At 41.4% G+C, this 22,006-nt stretch overlaps 3 protein-coding genes across 4 annotated transcripts; 1 reads left to right on the top strand and 2 right to left on the bottom strand.

Moving 5' to 3' along the window:
* Nucleotides 1-1,157: 1,157 nt before the first annotated feature.
* On the bottom strand, nt 1,158-7,311 carry HNRNPH2 (heterogeneous nuclear ribonucleoprotein H2). Of its 2 annotated transcripts, XM_080795682.1 has the most exons (3): nt 7,199-7,292; nt 4,184-4,261; nt 1,158-3,348 (listed from the first exon to the last, which is right to left on the bottom strand). In XM_080795682.1, the coding sequence occupies exon 3, from the start codon at nt 3,293-3,295 to the stop codon at nt 1,946-1,948; it is 1,350 nt and encodes a 449-aa protein (XP_080651808.1). In that variant the 5' UTR covers nt 3,296-3,348; nt 4,184-4,261; nt 7,199-7,292; the 3' UTR covers nt 1,158-1,945. The 2 variants fall into 2 exon arrangements, with proteins under 2 accessions (XP_080651808.1, XP_080651807.1); XM_080795681.1 differs by lacking the exon at nt 4,184-4,261 and having other exon boundaries at nt 7,199-7,311.
* Nucleotides 7,312-7,576: 265 nt separating this feature from the next.
* On the top strand, nt 7,577-15,289 carry GLA (galactosidase alpha). The gene is made up of 7 exons (XM_080795683.1): nt 7,577-7,803; nt 10,577-10,751; nt 11,748-11,925; nt 12,479-12,570; nt 14,042-14,203; nt 14,415-14,612; nt 15,000-15,289. Exons 1-7 carry the CDS (start codon nt 7,610-7,612, stop codon nt 15,261-15,263), a joined length of 1,263 nt encoding a protein of 420 aa, XP_080651809.1. The 5' UTR covers nt 7,577-7,609; the 3' UTR covers nt 15,264-15,289.
* Nucleotides 15,290-17,447: 2,158 nt separating this feature from the next.
* Nucleotides 17,448-20,172, bottom strand: RPL36A (ribosomal protein L36a). The gene is made up of 5 exons (XM_080795684.1): nt 20,124-20,172; nt 19,598-19,703; nt 19,332-19,399; nt 17,892-18,014; nt 17,448-17,604 (listed from the first exon to the last, which is right to left on the bottom strand). Exons 1-5 carry the CDS (start codon nt 20,124-20,126, stop codon nt 17,584-17,586), a joined length of 321 nt encoding a protein of 106 aa, XP_080651810.1. The 5' UTR covers nt 20,127-20,172; the 3' UTR covers nt 17,448-17,583.
* Nucleotides 20,173-22,006: the final 1,834 nt, after the last annotated feature.

The raw sequence follows: 22,006 nt of genomic DNA, 5'->3' as shown, positions 1-22,006 counted from the left end.
ACATATAAAGGTGCCTTAAATTTTCCACTTATGATTAAATGAAAAGAAGGGGATTTATTTGCCTTTACTTCTTGGCTTTTAGAGAATGCTGTCTTGGTAAGTCCAGTCTCCAGAGTAGCTCAACAGTCCTGTGGACATTGAGATGGAAATGAGAGGTTTAGAAACAGAAAAATACTCCACCTCAATCTTAAGCACAGAAATTAAAATAGCAATGGGATACCATTTTTCAACTAACAAATTAGCCAAGACCAAGAATAATAATATGCATCACTGAGGCGGAGGGGGGGATACACTCCTGGTGCAAACACAAAGTACCATAACCTATTTTTAAAATTATTTTTATTAACATATAATGTATTATTTGCCCCAAGGGTACAGGTCTCTGAATCATCAGGCTTACACATTTCACAGCACTCACCATAGCCCATACCCTCCCCAATGACCATGACCCTACCGTAATCTGATAATGCAAAATCAAAAGCCTTAAAAAATGTGGGTATCTTTGACTCAGCAATTCCACTTCTGGACAGTTTAGAAATAATTAATGATATATGCAATAATGTATGTATAAAGATACTAATGTGCATTTATAAAAATTTAAAAATTAAAAACAACTTAAAGGGCAGAGGACTTGTATCAGAGAAATGGTTTGGGCTGCCTGAGTGGCTCAGTCAGCTAAGTGTCTGGCTTTGGCTCAGGTCATGATCCCGGTGTCCTGGGATCAAGTCCCACATCAGGTTACCTGCTCAGTGGGGAGTCTGCTTCTCCCTCTGCCTGCCTCTCCCCCTGCCTGTGCGCTCTCTCGCAAATAATAAAATCTTTAAAAAAATGGTTAATATGAATGGGAAGAAATCAGAGAGGGAGATAAACCATGAAAGACTCTGGATTCCAGGAAACAAACTGAGGGTTACAGAAGGGAAGGAGGTGAGGGGATACAGTAACTGGGTGATGGGTATTAAGGAGGGCATGTATTGGGATGAGCACTGGGCATTATATGCAACTCATGAATTGTTGAACACGACATCAATAACTAATGAACACTACATCAAAAACTACTGATGTACTGTATGTTGGCTAACTGAACATAATATAAAAAAAAAGAAATGGTTCATCCAACAGAACATTTTTAAAAAGTCACATCGTACAAGATTATTTTTCCAGTTTTTAAAAGGAAGATTTATTTAACAAGTTTCACTTAGTACAATACATCTAATGGAAATCACAATACAAGGAAAGATTTAAATCAAAGCCTCAGAATCTCATACAAACAACATGACCAAATTCCTAAGGTATTGGTATTACATCTCAAAACTGTCCCAGATCTTTTAAAAAAAAAAAAGTGTACACTCACGTGCCTTACAGGATATTAAACCAAAAAGCTAGAATTAACAAACATGCCAAATGTTTTCACTTGAATCGTAGACACAGCTCCTATATTTGAGTTTTACAGAAAAGCATGTTTCTCAACATGCATCCAAAGTTTTCAATGTATTGTGGTATAAGAGCAACATTTAACATAAGTGACTGCTTTAACCTAAATACGCTTACTGCTTAGGTACACTCCTACAACATAACTAACTTGAGGAAAGCTGAAAATTGTTTTAACAGTTATGGTCAATACTGAACGTTGTTATTATACCCTAGATGAATGTTTCAGTGTTCGAAATTACTGAGCTTGAAGTTGTAAAACCTTGACTTCCACTTTACAGTAAGCATGAATCACAAGCCTGTAATGCAAAATTGTTAAACTTAATTGTTTTCTTTAAAAAAAGGAAAGAAAGAAAGAAAGAAAGAAAGAGAACGAGAAAGCTGACCAAGAGTGATCAGAATCAATGATATTTCCCATTTACCAATCATACTGGATATACTAGACATCACTCTCATTCTACAACTCCCATAAATGCAGAGCTTTTATTTCTGTAATAGGTGTTTAGTGTTCCTTCACCTAAGCGAGGTTTGACTGATAGTCACTGGAGTTTTCCTGCAGAACTTGGTCGTATCCACTCATACTGCTCTGACCACCGTAACCACCTCCGTAGCCACCACTCAGCTGCTGACTAGCAGGACCCCCATAACTAGACTGGTTGGATAAGCCCATCCCTCCCATCATTTGACTACCATAAGCACCGCCACTTGCCCCTGCTGTAGAATTCAAAAAGAGTTCTACATAGCTGTGGTCATATGCGCCCCCACTTGTTCCTGCAGTAGAATTCAAGAAGAGCTCCACATATCTGTGTTGCATATTAGCTTTGTCTTTTGCCATTGCTGCCACAGCATCTTCATGGGTAGCAAATTCAACATCTGCCTCACCAGTAACTCGGCCATCGGGTCCAATTTCAATGTGCACTCTCATGGGGTTAAGAGGTGAGAAAAAATTGTAAATATCATTCTCAGTGGCTCTGTAAGGTAATCCCCTCATGTGTACACAGTGCCCTGTGGTGCTCTGGAAACTGGACCCACCATCTCCGTATCTATGATCAGACATTCCTGAAAAACAGTAATTGAGGTCTCTTCCGAATCTATCAGACCCAAAGCCATACCCATCATTATAGCCACCATAGTCATCATAACCTCCGTACCCTCCACCATAGGCACCACGCCTCATCCTTTCAAACCCTGCCCCTCTGCCAATACTATTATACCCTCTGCCAGCCCCCGGCCTATCATAGGGACCTGGCCGCTGCATAGCCATGAGCTTCCGAGGGGGGTCGTAGTGGGTTCGGACTTCAGCTCGGCTACTCTTGAAGATTTCAATGTACCTGTGCCCTATTCTTTCCTTGTGTTTCTTTAAGGCCTTTTCAGCTATCTCCTGTGAAGCAAACTGCACAAATGCCTCCCCTGTGCTCCGCCCCTGAAAGTCCACCGGCAGTGTCATCCCATTTGGCACAATTTCCAACCCAGAAAAGAACTGAACAATCTCTTCCTTGCTACAGCCAAATGGGAGTCCTCTAAGCCGGACGAAGCCATCGTTGGCAGTATCGGGACTATTCGGACCTGTATGCTTCAACACCCAATCCATTTCAACACTGTTGGACTTGAAAACTTCAACGTATCTGTGTCCCATGGTTTCTCTGTCCTTCTTCAAAGCCAATTTCACTTCATCTTCAGATTCAAGTTCGACAAACGCTTCACCACTTGGTCTGCCTTCTCTAGTGTAGATGAAACGAATACCTGATGTGCCATTTTGGATTTTACAATCAGAAAAGAAGCGCATCACTTCATCAGCTGAGCAGGACCAGGGTAGGCCCCTGACCTTCACCACGAACCCCTCCCTGCCTTCTGTGCTCAGCATCATGGTGACTGTTGGGTTCTTATTGGCAAGCTTGGCTCAATGCGATTTCGGTGTAGCTGAAAAAAATTAGAAGACTACTGTCATGGAAAAATGTTCACAGTACAGTAAGAGAAAAAAACAAACTAGTACTGTAAAACTCACATGTATTGCTTTTTTCTAAAACATTCATATAAATAAAAAGACTACACCAAATTTTTATTTTGTTTATGCAACCATTATTTACTCAATACCTATTATGTGTTGGATACCATTAACAGTTGTTATTTCTGGGCAGTAGGATTATGGGACCTTTTTGACTAAAGGAATATTTTCTTTGGACATTTCTGTATATTCTAAGTTTTCTACACTGAACATATATTAACATCACAGTCAGAACATAAAAGCATAAAAACAGCAACAAAATCACTGGAAGATGTGAACAAATACAAGATGGTTATCCCTGATTACATAAAAATGAAAAACTTCATTACATCAAAGGTAAGATTCAACAGAATTAAAAGACAATACAAAACAATACACCTGAAAAAATACTTACACCTATACATTACTATCCTTAATATATTAAAAACTCATGCCAATTAGTAAAATCACGGAAATATTAAGGCCTAAGAGATAAATGGAAAAAAGACATTATGGATAATTCACACTTTCTTTTGATATTTTTTAACTGCGAAGTCCAGTACTTGTCTTTGGGATACAAGCATCAATAAGCCCAGAGAGGGTTTATGGTTTTACAGGGGCATTATACATCTTTACCTAAAGGCAAACGGGCAAATAAACAGTATCCCTGCTATGACAAAATTCTGGGCAAGGTGAAAAGGTGGTATAAAACAGGGACTAATTGGTCAATTCTAACAGTTGGCACAAAATTGTTAAATAAAACAGACTCACCAGTTCAGGGATCCACAAGTAAATTTTAAAAATTACGGATGGAGCATAAAACAGGATGAGGCTCGGCGAGAGGTAACGCTGGCAAGGCAGACATAAGATCCCAAAGACCTTACTTGATAGACAAACACTAAGGCCCTTCTAAGGATTTTAAACAGGGGAGTGAGGGCAGGGGAGTGAGGGTAGGGGAGTGGGTAAGGGAGTGAGGAGAGGGAAGTGGGCAGGGGAGTGAGGGGAGGGAAGTGATGTAATCAAAGCCCTTTCAAATAATAGATCACCCTGGCAACAGTGTGGAACTCAAACAGAGGGGGCTGGTATGACACCAGCAAGATCAGCTAGAAACCTAGTCACTTTGAGGCAGACATAAGGGATTCACCTAAGGCAACAGCAGTTTTTTTTTGTTTGCTTTTTTAAGATCTTATTTGACAGAGAGAGAGAGAGCATGTGAGCTCAAGCAGGGGGAGCAGCAGGCAGAGGGACAAAGAAAAGCAGGGTTCCCACTGAGCGAGGACCCAACCCCCACACATCAGGACCGGAGAAAGGGGCAGAGGCTTAACCAGCTGAGCCACCCAGGCACCCTAAGACAACAGTAGTTTTAAAAAAGGAGAGCGCCAGGGTGGTTCAGTGGGTTAACTGGCTGCCTTCAGCTCTGGTCATGATCTCAGGGTCCTGGGATGGAACCTCGCCTGGTCAGGCTCTCTGCTCGGTGGGGAGTCTGCTTCTCCCTCTCCCTCTATCCTCCCCACCCCTCCACTTGTGCACGCACTCTCTCTCTCAAGTAAACAAAATATTTAAAAATATAAAGTAAAAACTTAAAAAGAAAGCAGTGGATTCTGCGGGACTTGATAATAGATTAAATACAGGGGAAATACAGATGTGAGGATACAGGAGAGTTGTCTAGGAAATGTTCAAACCTCATCATGCATCAGAAATCCAAGTTAAAACCAGAATTAATCAATATTTTTCACCCACCAAGACAATAAAAATTAAACAGTAAGGATAAACCAGTGCTAATATTCAGGGTTCTTGAAAACTCCTAGAAGAGTGAAAGTAGATACAATATTTCTGGAAAGCAATTTGGAAACATGTATCACACTTTTTGATACAGTAAATCTACTCAGATTATCTGGACTAAGAGATGACCTAAAATTCAAAGATTTATGGAGCAATATATTCTTCAAAAGGTATTTTATTAAGAAAGAATATTACTTATTTAAAAATTAATTTTAATTTTACTTAATTTTAAAATTATACAAATTTTAATACTTAATTTTAAAATCATACAAATATTTAATAACATGAGGAAATACACATGCGATAATCTTATGAACCAAAATCATGGCTGCATCATAATCTCAACTAGGTAGAAAAAAATATATATATATGTTCACATATCCTTTGACCCTACTAAAATTCCTTCCAGGAACCTGGTCAACAGAAATACTCATATTATGTTCACTGCTACTGCACTATTAGTAATGGCTGAAAATTAGGAACCTAACTATTCATCAATACGGAACGGTTGAATGAATTACAATATACTGTATCCTTAAAATGGAATCCTATGCAACTGTTAAGGAAAAAGATCTGCCCTGACCTAGGAAGATTTCCAAAATGTATTAAATAAAATGTGCATAATTATGATCCTACTTATTTTAAAATATAAGCATGCACGTATTATGCATGTAAATGCACAGAGGATCTGAAAGCACATAATACAAGTTTGTTTTCTGAGAAAACAGGAACTAGAGGGTAGAGTGAGGTAAATTTTCATTTTTTACCCAAGATACTTCTTTACAGTTTTAATTTTTAAAAATCACTGTCATTGGAACAAAATGTTAGAAAAATATATATACATGGGGAATGCAGCAAATGTTAATAGTGGCAGGTTTCTGGCTTTTTCAATGTTATTTTTTCAATTTCTTGTGCATTCTTAATTTTCTGTACGCATTAATTTTATTTTAGCAAAAAATTAAATTTAAATGTTTGCTTTTATAAAGTTTTCTAATTTTGTATATGTGGATGGCTTATCTGACATGGTCTGGAAACACTGGACCTCTTGGAAAGAAAGTACAAAGTGTAATAAGTGCCATAAAACTACACTGAGGAGTCAACAAACATTTATTAATTGCCTATTATATGCCTGGCACACTGCATCTACAAATAACAGTCTCCCTATAAACCATCTTCAGGCTTGAGTGATGATTTATGGACTTTTTTTGCATGCCTGAAGCACTCTAGAAATTAACATCCCCTCTATAGTGGCAGGGAGGTTCTGTTTCATTACTGTATCTCCTGGGAAGGCAACCAGTACTAAGTTGCTAAAGTAGAAACCAGGATTCCATTTTTGGGTTAAGAAACTGTGTATTTATATGTGTGTTATACACATACTTATTATACAGCAAAATGCTGAGTACCTATCTCCCGGTGATTAATTACGTGTAATTTTTAAAAAATTTATAGTATACTGTTATTTTTTGAATGTCCAAAACTGAACATGTAGTTTGTTATGGTAAGTAGAAAAACAGACGTTATTTAAATGTTCAATTTAGTAGAAACATTTATTGAGCGCCTCTGTCAGGCACGCAGCATCAGCCTAGATGTGACTCTACAGATATAATTCACTTGGTGCCTCCCCCTACAGACACACAATCAGTGGGAACTAAGTGCCTGAATGGATGGACCGGCACTCCAGCCACTGGTCTCAATATTTGTTTTTCCTAACCCAGGGACGTGGTTTTCAAGCGTTTTCACCTCAGAGTTTCTCTTAAGGGTCCCCTGAGACCCGCCCAGACAGACAGATATACAAAAACACACACACAGTCACGAACGTCCACCATTTCCCCACCAGGCGCAGCAAAGGCGGCTTCCCGGCACTGGGCGGGGGGGGGGGGTTGGGGGGAGGGGGAGCGGGGGAGGGGAAAGCAGGGAACGAAAAAGGCGGAGGCAGCCCGCGGATCCTACTTTAGTCTTCAGCATCACCACCCTCGGGCCCCCAGTTCCTACCCACACACCAACCTCTAACGATACCGGATAATTTTCCTCCTTCTTCCCTCAAACGGCTATAGCGAGACGGTAGACGACGACCAGAACTACTTCTGCTCACGTAAGCGACTGATCACGTGATCGCCTACGTCATGTGAGATCTCGGTCACGTGAGCAACTCTCGGCTTAGACTCGGGATCTCTAAAGTGCCGCACTTCCTTCTGGTATAGAAACAGGGCGGGCCAATATCGAGAAAGGCAGAGTGTGATTGGTTGCGGTGCGTTTTACGTGACTGATCATTGGTCCGCCTCTGGGGATAACCGTCCCAGTTGCCTGAGAAACAATAACGTCAGTATTTAACAACTCACGGTGATTGGTCCGCTTCTAAAGTTAAACTTAAAAGCCCAGATTACCGGTGGAAATTTGTACTGCGTTACGGTGGCGATGAAGCTGAAAAGCCGAGTGCCGCGGTCAGGCTTCCTGCTGGCACTTCGCTTCCTGGCCCTGGTTCTCTGGAGCTTCCCTGGTGCCAGGACCCTGGACAATGGCTTGGCGATGACTCCTACCATGGGCTGGCTGCACTGGGAGCGCTTCATGTGCAACACTGACTGCCAAGAAGAGCCGGATTCCTGTATCAGGTATGAGAGATATTGAGTACCCCCTTGCACTCGCCTTTCCGTGAGTTTGTCTTCTCTGTTTGGGAGGATAGAGGGTTGCAGAGAAAACATTTGAGCCTGAGGGAGGGCCCCCCTACTGCTGCTGCTTTTTTATCCCCAGCAAACCGCCCTGGTTGGAAACGAGAACTAAACTTTCTCTGGCGTGACCCCCCCTGCGGTAGGAGTCGGGTCAGCAGCCCCTGCTTCTCCATCTCTCCGTGCTGGATCACCCAACTAGGAACTTGATCCATTCTGATCCAGTTCTGTTCAGGCCCTTCTTGTGAACCGCTGTTCTGCCTCTGCCACGCACTGGTAGTGACCACGGCTGGGGTGAGTAGGAGAGACAGAGGACTAAGACACGTGCTGTTTCTTCTGCTTTGGGGGCCAGAGGTTCCTTGGCTGTAACTGGAGGAAGTTTAGAGAAACCAGGGAATCTCTGAAATAACCCACCCCCAGCCACCCTAGCCAGTGGCATCTGGCTGGAAGATTGACCTGGAGGAACTTTATGAAGGTTTCCCCTGCTGTCCAAAAGTTGAGTGTTCCATAAGCGGAAATGGCTTAAAGTGAAGAATTAGCATTAATTTATATGGAAAAATTTTTGAGCAGTCCCAGGCCCAAAATATAACCTCTCTTGGCTTTGATGCACAAAATAAATGGAGATAAATCACAGATGCTTACAGGCACAGTTCAAAGCTGTGGTGGCTTAATACAGGGCTGCTGAATGTACTTCCCATCACATATTTCTTTTTGTCTTTTCCTTTTTTTTTTTCTAAGCAGTGGTGGGTTTATTTTTATATGTGGTAATAAAACTAATGCATGAACATGCAAAAAAATGTAGATAGTAAAGAAAAGTATAATTAAAATGAAGTTTTCCTGGCACAGAAGAAGCGCTTCACAAATGCAAAGTATATGTATATAATTTATTTAAGCAACCTCCTCTTGATAGCTATTCAAGCTCTTCAAAAATTTTTTTATTATTGTGAAGCTGTGTTAACCATCCTTTTACATTGTAAGATTCTTTCCTAAAAGTGTAATTACTGGATCCAAAGGTATGTTACATACCAAACTATTTTGTTACATATCAAACTATCCTCCCCAAGAGTTTTACAAATGTATATTCCCAAGAATAGTGTATGATAATATCTATTTCCCCACACCCTGGCCAACACTGCATTTTTGTCATTCTTTTAAAACTTTGCCAATCTGGTGTTTTTATTTCCACTTAATTATTTTTTAGTTGAAATGTTTTGGGTTTGGTTTTGGGGTTGTGTGTGTATAGGTGTTTGGTCTATCATATATTATGAAAATGGTGTTCCAGCTTATGTTGGTTTTTATGATTTCTGGCTCTGGCATCATGTTAAGAAAGTCTTTACCTACCTGAAGATAATATAGTCACCTACATTTTCTAGTAGTTTTTTTTTAATGGATTTTTAAAATATTTAAACCTTAATCCACCGGGACCTTATTTTCCTATAAGGAAAGCCACATTTGATATACACTAAATTCCTGGGATACCTGGTTGACTCAGTCGGTTAAGGGTCTGCCTTCAGCTCAGGTGAGGATCCCAGGGTCAGTGAGGAGCCTGCTTCTCCCTCTCTGTCCGCCCCCCACTCCTCGTGCACCCGTGCATGTGCTCTCACTCTTTCTCTCAATAAACAAATAAACTCTTTAAAAAATATGTATATACTAGATTCCATGGTACCAGATGGCTGAAAGGATCTCTTTCAGAACTTTCTCTTTAATTCCATTGATTTGTGTATTCTAATGCTACTGGTACTGGTACCAGCTTCATTTATCTTTTGTAGAATGTTCATATGTTTTATCTCTCAAATGAAATTTTGAACCATGTTGCCAAGTTCCTTAAAAAGTCCTTTTGTGGGGGGCACCTGGGTGGCTCATTGGGTTGAGCCTCTGCCTTTGGCTCAGGTCATGATCTCAGGGTCCTGGGATGGAGCCCTGCATTGGGCTCCCTGCTTGGCAGGGAGCCTGCTTCCCCCTCTCTTTCTGCCTGCCTACTTGTGATCTCTCTCTCTCTCCCTGTCAAATAAATTAATAAAATTTTTTATTAAAAAAGTCCTTTTGGGGTTTGTTCAGGATTTTGTTAAATGTATAAGAGATGCCTGGGTGGCTCAGTAGGATTAAGCATCCTACTTTTGATCTCAGCTGAGGTCTTGATCTCAGGGTCGTGAGTTCAAGCACCACGTTGGGCTCCACACTGGCGTGGAGCCTATTTTAAACAATGTATAAAGTGTGTTTTAATATTGAGTTTTCTTATCCCAGAACAAAATAACATCTCTCCATTTACTAAAATCATTTGGGAATGTCATAGTTTTATTCATGTGGATCCTGCACATGTCTTAAAATTTATCTCTAGGTGTTTTAGGTTTTTCTGTTGTTTTTTTGGTTGCTCTTGTGCATGGTATCTTGTTGTTTTTTTTTTTTCCAAACAGGTTATTGTTAATATCTAAGAAGCTGTTGATTATAGTAACTTTGTGGTTTCTTACTTTACTGAACTTTCTTCTTAGTTCTAATTATCTTTTCAATTCCATGTATTTCTCATTCCTAATTGTTTGAGGTTCTTAGGATGGAAGTATTTGGCCAGGGGGAAATTTAAAAAAAAGCCCCAGTCCATTTTACCTTGCTGATTACTACTGAACTGGTTAGTAACTGGGTTGAAAAAAAAAACTTGCAAAAGCAAAAGATGCCTTATTATTTGTTCAATGAATTACAACAATTTTTGGAATTTCTCTTTCAGTGAGAAGCTCTTCATGCAGATGGCAGAACTCATGGAGTCAGATGGCTGGAAGGATGTAGGTTATGAGTACCTCTGCATTGATGACTGTTGGATGGCTCCCAAAAGGGATTCAAAAGGCAGACTTCAGGCAGACCCTAAACGCTTTCCAAGTGGGATCCGAGGCCTTGCTGATTATGTGAGTTTACAGATAATGCTCTTTCATTCAGGAGACTGTAAGCACTTTTGTACAGAAGCTTATTCAGAAAAACTGAGAAAGTAAAATAGCATCTATTATCTGAATATCAAATTGTAAGGCTTCTCAGATAGAATTTTCATTCCATCAGCAGATCCTTGTTTTTCAGTAGCTCTTGAGGCCAGTCTTGAAGAAGTTCTCCTTTTGCTGAAACCACTGAATTCTCTAGGAGGAAAAGGGAACTTGGTTCTTGACATGTGTGCATGTATTTCCATATGCTTTGTGAAGCTATTAACAATTGTAAGTATAAAGTAGAAGACAGAAGGAAGATATTCTGGAAATTAAGGATAACAGAGCTGGATACTAGTTAAAGGCAATGAAGACAGATGTGTTCAGTACTACTGTAATAGGGGAAAGAGCCAAGATCAATTTCAAATACAACAAAGACGAGTGGGGTTTTATAGTCAATGAGCAGACTTGAGGGGGTCAGTGGATGGAAAATTACCAAGAGGAGACATCAAGGGCAAGAGGATTCTCTCTAAAGGCGGGAAGGCCAAGGAGTTAGACATGAAGAGCAGGAGGATGAGGAACTTGATTAGATATCAAGGGCAAGGAGATGACTTAGCAGGATTCTTGCTGAAACAGTGTGAGACCTACTTGAGAAGAGGACACAGAGGAGCCTAAGGTATGGTCATGGTGAGAGTCTTTGTCCAGATAACTGTATCTCTGCCATGGGAAGGTAACTTTTGGGATCCCATTAGAAAAAGATAAGAGTGATAGCTTTCCCTTTAGTTCTGTATCATAACTTACATATGTAGTTTGAACTCAGCAGCATTGGAGACTTTGTCTCCCAGCTAACTCATCTGGATAATTTTGGGGGTTTGTGAAAAAAGCCCCTGATACCTAGTGAAATATACTTATCTGTGCCCCCAGCCTAGAGTGGTTCTCTCTAATTCATGATTGCCCTTCTATTGTGGTGATCCTTTTCTCTCATTTCAGGTCCATAGCAAAGGACTGAAGCTAGGAATTTATGCAGATGTTGGAAATAAAACCTGTGCAGGCTTCCCTGGGAGTTTTGGACACTATGACATTGATGCCAAGACCTTTGCTGACTGGGGAGTAGATCTGCTAAAATTTGATGGTTGTTACTGTGACAGCGTGGAACATTTGGAAAAAGGTATGATTTACCCATGAGCAAAGGAAGGAACTTGGAGGCCAGGGTAACTGGAGCATTCCAAAGAGCTCGTCATCACATTTTAAATGCTTAGTCACAACACCGGAAATAATTATTCTCAATGTGCCAGAGCTCCTACCTCTTTTCTTTCAGTTTGTCCATGCATTCCTTCATGCATGCATGTAAAATCCATGCATGCCTAATAATGGCTAATAATGTGCACGGTTCATTCAGGAGGGCTCCGAGTTCATTACAAATAGTAATCATAACTTTCCATAACATCACTTGGGAAAGAATCTGGAATGTCAGTTCCAGAGAAAAGAGCATCTACATTCCTCCCTTTCCTCGGTGTATGCACCATCCCACACTACCTCCTGAGAACAATCCCAGCAGTCTGGGAGGTACTAAACACAATTTAATCACAGAGCAGCCACCCGTCACTGCTCCTGGTTTAAAATATAACCAGGGCCCTTCCAGGCAGCCTCTTTTTAAAATACACAACGCCAGCTGGAAATTCCCTTCTTTCCCTTATTTTACCCATTGTTTTCTCATACAGGTTATAAGCATATGTCCTTGGCCCTGAACAGGACTGGCAGAAGCATTGTGTATTCCTGTGAGTGGCCCCTTTATATGTGGCCTTTTCGTAAGGTGAGCTAGTGAGCATACAATCCAACAGAGCCTTGCTGATAGCTTTTCAGAACTTGAGAACAATGGAGACTGAAGGGTCTCCTTCAAAGTCCAGTCTTATTTAACAGGCTCATCTTACAATCTCTCTCAGGATCCAGCCACTTCTCACCCCCTCCCCTGCTGTAATTGAATTCTAATCTAGGAAATCAGTCATTTTTTATTCTTCCCTTTGTCCTGCAGTTCACAGCCTATTTGTCAGCAGTCCTATCAGTACTATCTACAAAACACATCCCGAATCAGCCCATTTCTTTCCATCTCTGTTGCATCCACCCTGGTCTTCCAGCCACTATCGTCTCCGCTCAGCCTAGTCCATCTCTACCATCCTGCCATCAATTTTCCAAGCAGCACCACGGTGATCTTGTTAAAATGTAAATCCTATCACTCCCCTGCTGAAAAAAGCCTTAACTGGCTTCCCATTGCATTTGGAATAAAATCACACTCCACTGATGTGGTCCTGGCCTGCCTCCAGCCTCCCCTCCCTCTTTCCATGACTGCACTGGGTTTTCTTTCTTTCCCTCAAACACACAAGCCTGCTGCTGCCCCAGGGACTTTACACTTGCGTTTTGTTTTCTGCCTGGTACATTCTTCCTCCAAGATTTTTAAATGGCTGTCTCCTTTTAACGTTTAAGTCTCAAACCAAATGCTACATATTCAAACAGCTCTTCTGTACTCTAAAATAGCCCTCTATCCATTTATTCTTTATCACATTGATCAGCTGAATTTCCTTGTAAGAACTTAGCACTGTATGGAATTATTTGTTTACTGGCTTATTGTCTGTCTCCCCCACTAGAATGTAAGCTCCAGGAGGGCAGGGACCTTGTCTGACTTTATCACTGTATCCCTAGCTTATGGTAAGTGTTTAATAATTACTTATAGAATGAATCCCTGTTCTTTCCTTCTAATCTCTGCAAAATACTCTCCCCTTTCTCAGCATCGTAAACCTGATATTCTCTCTCCCTATCTACAAACTTGTATTCGTTCCATTAACAAATTATGTACTTCGGATTCAGATGGCCTTATCCTATGCTTATTTGTCCTATGTAATTTCGCAGCCTTTATTTTTACTTATACAGATCATTTTAATTATTTGATTACAGAAGTGATATATGTCCATTTTAAGAAAGTGTGAAAATCCAGTAAGTTGTGAAAAAAGTTAAAATCTTCATAATCCCGATACTTAGTTACCATTTGGCAAATTTCCAGCATAAACAGTGTTAAAGCCATTTAAAGGAGAGATTTTAAGTTATATGGCCTACTTCTGAAGCAGACTTCTTAAGTGAAATTCCATTATAATAGGGATTTAGCTCTTCTCATAGGATACCTTTAATCTGTACACTAAAGAGGCTGTAGGTGCCTCCTTTAAACTTGACTGTTTTCATGTTGCAAGAATGGTAGTAGAAAGTAAATAGAAGAGTTATGTCTGTTTTCACAGCCCAATTACACAGAAATCCGACAGTACTGCAATCACTGGAGAAATTTTGAGGATGTTTATGATTCTTGGCAAAGTGTAAAGAGTATCTTGGCCTGGACATCTTCTAACCAGAAGAGAATTGTTGATGTCGCAGGACCAGGGGGTTGGAATGACCCAGATATGGTAAGAACCTGAGCCCTCCTTGTTCAGGCCCATGCAGTGGACCTGTTTCCTATTTGATTTTTCAAGGTAAATCAGAAGGGAAAATTCCTGGAAGCAGGCCTTACCTGAGAATACTCAGAGCAGGGTGCCATAGAAAGTGGCTTATGTCTAGGTAACTTTGAAAATGTTTCATTTTTTTTTAAATTTAAATTCTTGCTCTTCTTTGTCCCAGTTAGTGATTGGTAACTTTGGCCTCAGCTGGGATCAGCAGGTAACTCAGATGGCCCTGTGGGCTATCATGGCCGCTCCATTACTCATGTCCAATGACCTCCGACACATCAGCCCTCAAGCCAAAGCCCTCCTTCAGAATAAGGATGTAATTGCCATCAACCAAGACCCCTTGGGCAAGCAGGGGTACCGGCTTAGAAAGGTACAGTAAATAATGTTCTATGGGAGAAAATAGGAGTTGGCCAGGAACATACTCTTGCCTTCTAGTTTACAGTTCATCCAAATGTTTGTGTTTTAAGATGGAATGGCTTTATGCCCAAGTACCACCGTTGTCCTGGGCCTAAATCTGTTAAATAAGAGAATGTGCACTCATCTTTTGAGAATATTTACTTTTAATCTTCATGTTATAATCAGTAATGAGGCTCCTTTTTTTGCTAACCATTACCTTATTTCCAAAGCATGCTGTAGGATTTTAATTTTTCCCAGAAGTGCTCAGTAGTTCTGACAATAATACTGAATGCCACTACCAACAAGGCAGCTTCTTGCTGTTACCACGCTCTCACACCTATTTTCTTGGCTTACTTTTCAGGAAGACAATATTGAAGTGTGGGAACGCCCCCTCTCAGACTTAGCGTGGGCTGTGGCTATGGTAAACCTGCAGGAGATCGGTGGACCTCGTTTTCATACCATCTCTATTGCTTCCCTGGGTCAGGGGCTGGCCTGTATTCCTGACTGCATGATCACACAGCTCCTGCCTGAGAAGAGAGAGCTTGGGTTTTATCAGTGGACTTCAGATTTAAAGACCAAGATAAATCCCACAGGCACCGTTTTACTTCAGCTGGCAGCAATCTAGACTACACTAAAAAACCTTCTTTAAAATGTATTTTGTTGTGGCTCCTGTGGCTCATTGATTAAGTGTCTGACTCTGTCTCATCTCAGGGTCATGAGGTTAAGCCCCTACTTCAAAAGGAAAAAAATGTGTGTTTTGTTGCCAAACTGACTCCCCCACTGGTGTCTCCCTTTCCTTCCATTCCCACTTTAGCTGTCCTTCTCTCCTTCAGTAAAATTTTCCACAGTGGACCGTAAGAAAAACTTGCAAAGGTATCTCTAAACATTTTGGGGAAAGGCTTTTGAAACAAATTGCTAAATAATAGCTGTAATTTATTGGGCACTATAGTATGTGCCAGGCACTGTTCTAGACATACGAACTATCGAGCCATTTGAATCCTCACCAACAGAGACAGGTACTTATCCACTACAGAACTATAGGCAAGATTTCAGCCCAGACTTTTAACCCTTAAACTACTACCTACTGAGGTGCTTGGATGGCACTCTTTAAGAATAATCTTAGCCCAAAGGGAAGAAAAAAACAAAGCTACTTTAATTGAAGGGCAAAAAAATACCCCAGCAGGAATAACCTACAGAGGCAACCCAAGAGACCACATTACTAAATCTTTATGGAACCATCTCAAGAAACATTCCACCACACAGGTTTCTAAATCCTAGGGTTTTTTGCAATCTAGAGCCAACAAATGCAGGTGGCTTACTTTCACAAGCAGTAGTTGCTCCATTATGATCTCTGGCCAGAACACCCTCTCCCCTTTAAGTTGCCTCCTCTCCAGGATGTGATGAGGCAGTGACCTTCAGACTGGGGTATGTGGGAATGGATCCTTTTTCTTAAGGGGGGCGGTGCAGAAGGAAAGGGGATGCCAAGCAGGCCCTGCACCCAGCCTGATGTGGGGTTTGATCTCACATCCCAGAGATCATGACCTGTGTCAAAATCAAGTCGGACACTTAAGTGACTGAACCACCCAGGTGCCACAGGGAAATTTTAAAGGCATTTCCAGACATTAGAATTTTCTCCTTTCCCTACCATTTGCCTGGGGACCAATCTGTGTAGTCAAAGCTTCAAGCCTGCTCATCACCTCTCCCCTTTCACAGTCAGCCTTCTCCCACAGAACCAAAGGCAGCAGCTCCACCATCTGAATGTGCAACAGCACAAAATTAGCAAGGGACAAAGGCCCTCCAAATACAAAGTGCATGTTAACAATTCCTTTGCCTGTCAGGTGATTTCCATTTATTGTAAATAAAATTGGAGGAGTAATCATCATTTGTTAAAACTGGCAAACCCAGACTTAATCACCCATGGAAACAAGGCAATTTGGAACTGCTCCATCCCACTGAGATGTACTTGGTCACCAAAAGGTATAGTTTCTATGCTCTGCCTCCAGTTTTGCTGCACAAGTATGAAAAGCTGAACGTCAGTTAAGAATCAAGTATACAGGGGCGCCTGGGTGGCTCAGTGGGTTAAGCCTCTGCCTTCAGCTCAGGTCATGATCTCGGGGTCCTGGGATCGAGCCCCACATCGGGCTCTATGTTCATCAGGGAGCCTGCTTCCCCCCCTCTCTGCCTGCTTCTCTGCCTACTCGTCATCTCTCTCTCTGTCAAATAAATAAAACCTTAAAAAAAAAGGATTCTCTTCTTATAAAAAAAGAATCAAGTATAAAATAGTATACCAAGAAAAAAAGGATGTAAAATTTGCAATGATTAGACATCTTTAAAAATCAGCAGATACCCCTGTTAAATTCTGCCGGGCAGCTTAATTCACTAGAAATTTTATCCTCTGCTGTTATTTCAACATGAGAATTTATGTCTACTTTTAAATCTGAGGGGGTACTTCAAAAGGTCTGAGCAATGTTAAAGTCTGAAAACATAGAATATATATTTATAGTGTGCTCTGTACAGTACGCTGTGCATAAAAACAGCCTAAATTCCTCACTGAATGACTGAAGTAGCAAGGGTATAGGAGAGAAATTATTTCGCTCTAGGTAAACTTTACATTCACTATGGATATAATTGGTAGTTACCATGGGACTCTTCTTACATCCCATGATAACTAATAACCCTTCTTTAACAGCAAAAGGAATCCCATGAAACCTCATGTAACTGAAGTGCCAAAATGGAAGATCACCACGTTTGATATGAGTTCAACCAGTTCAAATTCAATCCAAAATAAACAAAGTACCCAGAAGAATCATCAAGCATAAACTGCCCCACGAGAGGAATTTTATTGATGCCAGTACTTTATTTCCATCTTAAAAGACCAACTGCAACCAAATGATGTGAACATAATCTCAACATTTTATTGTCTTCATAATTTAACAATATGAAGCTTAGAACTGGATCACCTGGCCCTGTAATGGAACAGAAAAAAAAAAGTGAGTTTTTATTTTGCAAAGAACCTCTACTCTCTCAAGTACACAATTATTCCCCCTAAAAGGATCACCACCTTTTAATTAAGTCTCTTCATTATCCCTCTACTACTCATGTCAAAACCAACACCAAAAACCTCATACCTTCAGCTATGGATCTAGTTATTTTTAAGAGGATTGCCCCATTCCTGATTCCACCATCAGTTTAGTGGAGAGAAATGTTCACCTCACCCAACAAAAGATTGCACCTTCCACCTGCAATTATATACCTTTCTCTTCTTATCTCCTCCCAGTTCAAAATGTTTGCATCTCTTAATAGCCAGCATTCTCTTAGATCTGCAATTGGGCTCAACACATTCAAGCCTCAGCACAATCTTCTTTGTAGTTTTAGCCTGGAAAACATGAAGTCAATCCTTTCATAAATCACTGCAGAAAATCTTTCTTCAAAATGGAGGACTGTTGCGTTAAGTACTACTTAAAGGGAAGCTTTGCAAATGACAGAGTTTTAGCAATTTGTCTTTAGCTATAGGGAGAAAACAGAAATGTGAAAATCAGTGCATTTAAGAGGAAATTTAATAGCAAAGGTAGATCATCTAATTGCCATCAAATTCTCTATTTCCATCCAACACCCTGAAGAGCTTCTTACCAAATGGCCATTTATCACACCACCTTGAACTTGTGGCCTTTCACCAGCTCTACATACTTGTACTCCCCACAAACAAAAATGGGTCAACCAAATCCCTGAAACTATGAACTGAACACAACTTTCTCACCAAACAGCATTTAATAATTGTTACTTCAGATTTATCAATTCTCTGGAGACTACCTAAAATTATGTCTACAATTTATGTGTATTCAACTGTATCTATTTAACTCAAGGTACAGGAATCAACTTTTTAAGACTACTCCTATAATCAGAATTCTACTTCTGCCTATTCAGTTCTCCAAAAAGCCAAAGCCTAGGCAGAATCTTCCCACCTTCTAAACAAGTTAGCCGAATGCGAAAAGGCAATCTTTATCACCTTGAGCTCAAACCATTTATGGCACCTAAATGAACACAACTGTTACTCCTTAGTACTTTCTGGCAGGAGGCTGAATGAGCAAAGCACCGTAAGAAATGCTGTGTTCACAGGAATGCTGTTCCAGGCACTGTGTACTTTAAGGGGCACCAGATCACCTAGGGCAGAACAGAAACTCATTTGGCCTGGATGAGAATGACAAGAGAATTCAGAAATGCAGTGGAAGGCTTACATGAGGATTTTAAGGAACTTTAAAAACTTCATGAGATTGGTTGCAGTATGCAGGCTTCTGAACTGAGAAGCAAAGTAAGAGAGCAATTCTCACTGCAAGCAAGGGCTGAAGATTCACTAGGGTATGAGAGATAAGTAACGAAGAAAGGATTCACCGGTGTACTGAAACTTCAGTCCTTAGGAAATCAGAGCACATTACTCTTTACTTAATTTTGCCTCTTCAAAAAGGTTAGGACAAAAATAAAAAAACACCAAGATAGTGCAAGACTGTAGACTAGAGTCTGACTAGAGTCAGACCAGGGTTGCGCTCATAGCTACACTGCCTACTAGATGTGTCACTGCAGGTAACGTAGGGAACTTCGCCGAAACTATGAAAACACACACCTGTACTGTATTTAGGCTAGAGAAAAATGCAATGTCTTTACTACAGAAGCATGTCAAATAGTAATTACGACTAACCTTTTTCCGGAAAATAGGCTTCGTCTGCCCACCATAGCCACTCTGCTTCCTGTCATAACGCCGCTTTCCTGGAAGAATGAGGTTATTTGTTACGGTATACCAAAGATAATCACAACTGCCACACGAAGTCTTCTTACACGTTTTATCTTGGGTTTTCCAGCAGAAAAACAATACCCAAGTGGGAGTGAGGGACGGGGCACGGGACGGCGTATGTATTACACTAGTTCCTGAATAATTAAAACCACATTACATACAGACCGTCTTACCCTGGGCATAAAGAGAATCTTTTCCTTTCTTGTACTGTGTCACTTTGTGGGGTTGGTGCTTGCCACACTTCTTGCAGAAAGTCCGGCGGGTTTTAGGAACGTTCACCTAGTAAAGAAACCGTTCAAAATGAGCAGCGTTATCAGACACCCATCGCACAATGCCCTAAACGACTCAGGCGAACCTAAGACATCCCCCGAAGGCTCAACTCTCAGTCCTCGCTTGGCGCACACCACTTGACTAGAAGGTGGTACAGCCGCCATGTGCTTCAGGTCCAGAGGCCTCCGCTGGGCCCCGAAGTGGAGAGCGTGCCTGTTCCCTCCTACCACGGCTAAGTCTACCTCTTTGATCCCATCACTTCATTTCCTGACCCCGAAGCCCAGTGCCTTCGGGGCCGATCCCAGCAGCGCTGGGTTTCTTTGGTACAACGAGTCTGCGAATGGACCTAAAGCCAGCCTGGGACGGCCTCCGTCGAAGGGGGTGAAAAGATTAAGCTGGATGTTACCGGGCCCGCTCCCAAAGTCCTACCATGTTTGCGAGAACGCAATCGACACGGAAAGAGAGACACCTTTCCGGAAACGGAAGTATATAGGAGGTTTCTGGTCGCTCTTGCTCATGGGAGTCGGCGAGAAGGACCATAGAGTCTAAGGCTCTGTGAGCACCGCCCTCTGGCGGCTGAGAGGACTCGCTTCGGAGCAGTGGGTAGGAGCCTAAGGAAGGGCTCGGCCTGAGGCAGATCCTTTCTTTGACTTGGGTCGGGGGCCCAAGCTTTGCAGTTTTTCTTCACTTCATCACTTCTGGCGGACGCCGCTAGGTAGCAGCGTTAAATGAGGGAAACAGTGCTCGTTCCAGACCCTCGGGCGTCCCCGTCCCAATCTCTGAGGGAAGCAAGGACTAGGATCAAAGGGAGGAGCCCTACACACCCAGGTTCCGTTACTGTTTCATATCAAGGACACTGGGAATATCTTTGACAGGGAACTACTGGTTAACTGAAGGCTTGGAGGGAGCCAGTGCTCTAATTCATTTATCACATGGCTGTTTGGTCCATCCAACAAAAGTTAATTGAATTCCTATTCTGTGTTGGGCACTGTTCTAGGGCAGGGACACGATAATAAAATAATCAGTCTTATAAATTTATAATTACAAAGTACTTTGTAAAACAGTATGAAGGATCAGCATTCAAGCAGCCCCCTTTTACTGAAGGAACAAGTTGGCTGCCCTCGGTTCTGAAAAGTGACAATGAAATTGTTCAGCTCGCACAATAACAATCAACATGCCAAGAGATAAAAAAATATCCAGCAGCTCTTCCTTTCCCTGCATACCTGGCAGAAGTCATGTGCTAGGTTTCAAGAGTCTAGCAGAGAAAGACTGCAGGGTACTGAGTATTTAAAATGGATTGTCTCATAAAATTCTCACAGTAATTCCAGGAGGTAGGTGGTACTATCATATCCATTTTACAGATGAGAAAATTGAGGCCGTAGGATCATCAACATTTTGCCCTGTAGATAGTATTTAGTGGAACCAGGACACAAATACAGGTGATCTGATTCCAGAGCCTGGGTTTCTTTACCATTATACAGTATGGCTGTTGTGGCCTGGAAATTATAATAGTTAACAATTATTGAGCACTTAATATATACCAGGCGTTTTCCCAAACACCTCATCTACTACCTCTTGTAATCCAAACCACCCCATGCACTGTGTACCGTTATTAATATTTAACAGGTGAGGAAACTGAGGCACAACACAGGTGGTTATTTCGTGGAGCTGGAATTTCATCCCAGGTAGTTTCTAGCATGACAGCCTTGCTCATAACCGTGTCATCACACAGTGCAAGCAGGGTAGAGGTTGACAAAGAACTGAGAGGGGACTCGGAAGGGGTACCAGTGATTAGGGGCTAAGGAACTATGAAAGCCTGGGGTCTCCTGCTTGCATAATTCTCCAGGAATACCCAGGGGTCCAGAGCTGACTCTCGGATTATCCCCTTTTTGTTGGGTGGTCTCTGGGAAGGAGATAATGAAAACAGTACCCCTACCTGCTACTACATTTCTTAAAAGTTTCTTTGCCAGACAGCCAGCCCATAGTTTCAGTATATTCTTCTCTTTGGGCTCTTAGGCAGTCTCACTGTCCTTTGAGGGGTTTCTAGAGGTTTTTGATGTTAGTAACATGGAATTATGAAGACGGTGAACATGGCCTCTCTTAGTCAACCTTAGATCTTTGTATCACACCTTGTATGGCGTGGCTTTGGCTTTGATTCCCTTCACTAATCCTGGTCTGTGGTTTTGGACATGCTCCTGCTCATTAATTTTCCCTAACATGAGGCACTCAGAACTGAACACAGGAGTCTAGATATGGCCTGACCTTGCAGAGTAGGTGGCCTATTTACTTTACTCTATCTAGATATTTTACAG

Source organism: Martes martes (assembly GCF_963455335.1).
Source record: "Martes martes genome assembly, chromosome: X".
Classification (NCBI taxonomy): domain Eukaryota; kingdom Metazoa; phylum Chordata; class Mammalia; order Carnivora; family Mustelidae; genus Martes; species Martes martes.
This window is presented reverse-complemented; position numbering and strand designations above follow the sequence as displayed.

Excerpts from the sequence above, each read along its gene's own strand:
- HNRNPH2 (XM_080795681.1), bottom strand. The coding sequence starts at position 3,295 with ATGATGCTGAGCACAGAAGGCAGGGAGGGGTTCGTGGTGAAGGTCAGG.
- GLA (XM_080795683.1), top strand. The coding sequence starts at position 7,610 with ATGAAGCTGAAAAGCCGAGTGCCGCGGTCAGGCTTCCTGCTGGCACTT. Across the intron at positions 7,804-10,576 it reads GAGCCGGATTCCTGTATCAG|TGAGAAGCTCTTCATGCAGA; the intron begins GTATGAGAGATA and ends TTTCTCTTTCAG. Across the intron at positions 11,926-12,478 it reads CGTGGAACATTTGGAAAAAG|GTTATAAGCATATGTCCTTG; the intron begins GTATGATTTACC and ends TTTCTCATACAG.
- RPL36A (XM_080795684.1), bottom strand. Across the intron at positions 19,400-19,597 it reads AGATTCTCTTTATGCCCAGG|GAAAGCGGCGTTATGACAGG; the intron begins GTAAGACGGTCT and ends TCATTCTTCCAG. Across the intron at positions 18,015-19,331 it reads AGCCTATTTTCCGGAAAAAG|GCTAAAACTACAAAGAAGAT; the intron begins GTTAGTCGTAAT and ends CATGTTTTCCAG.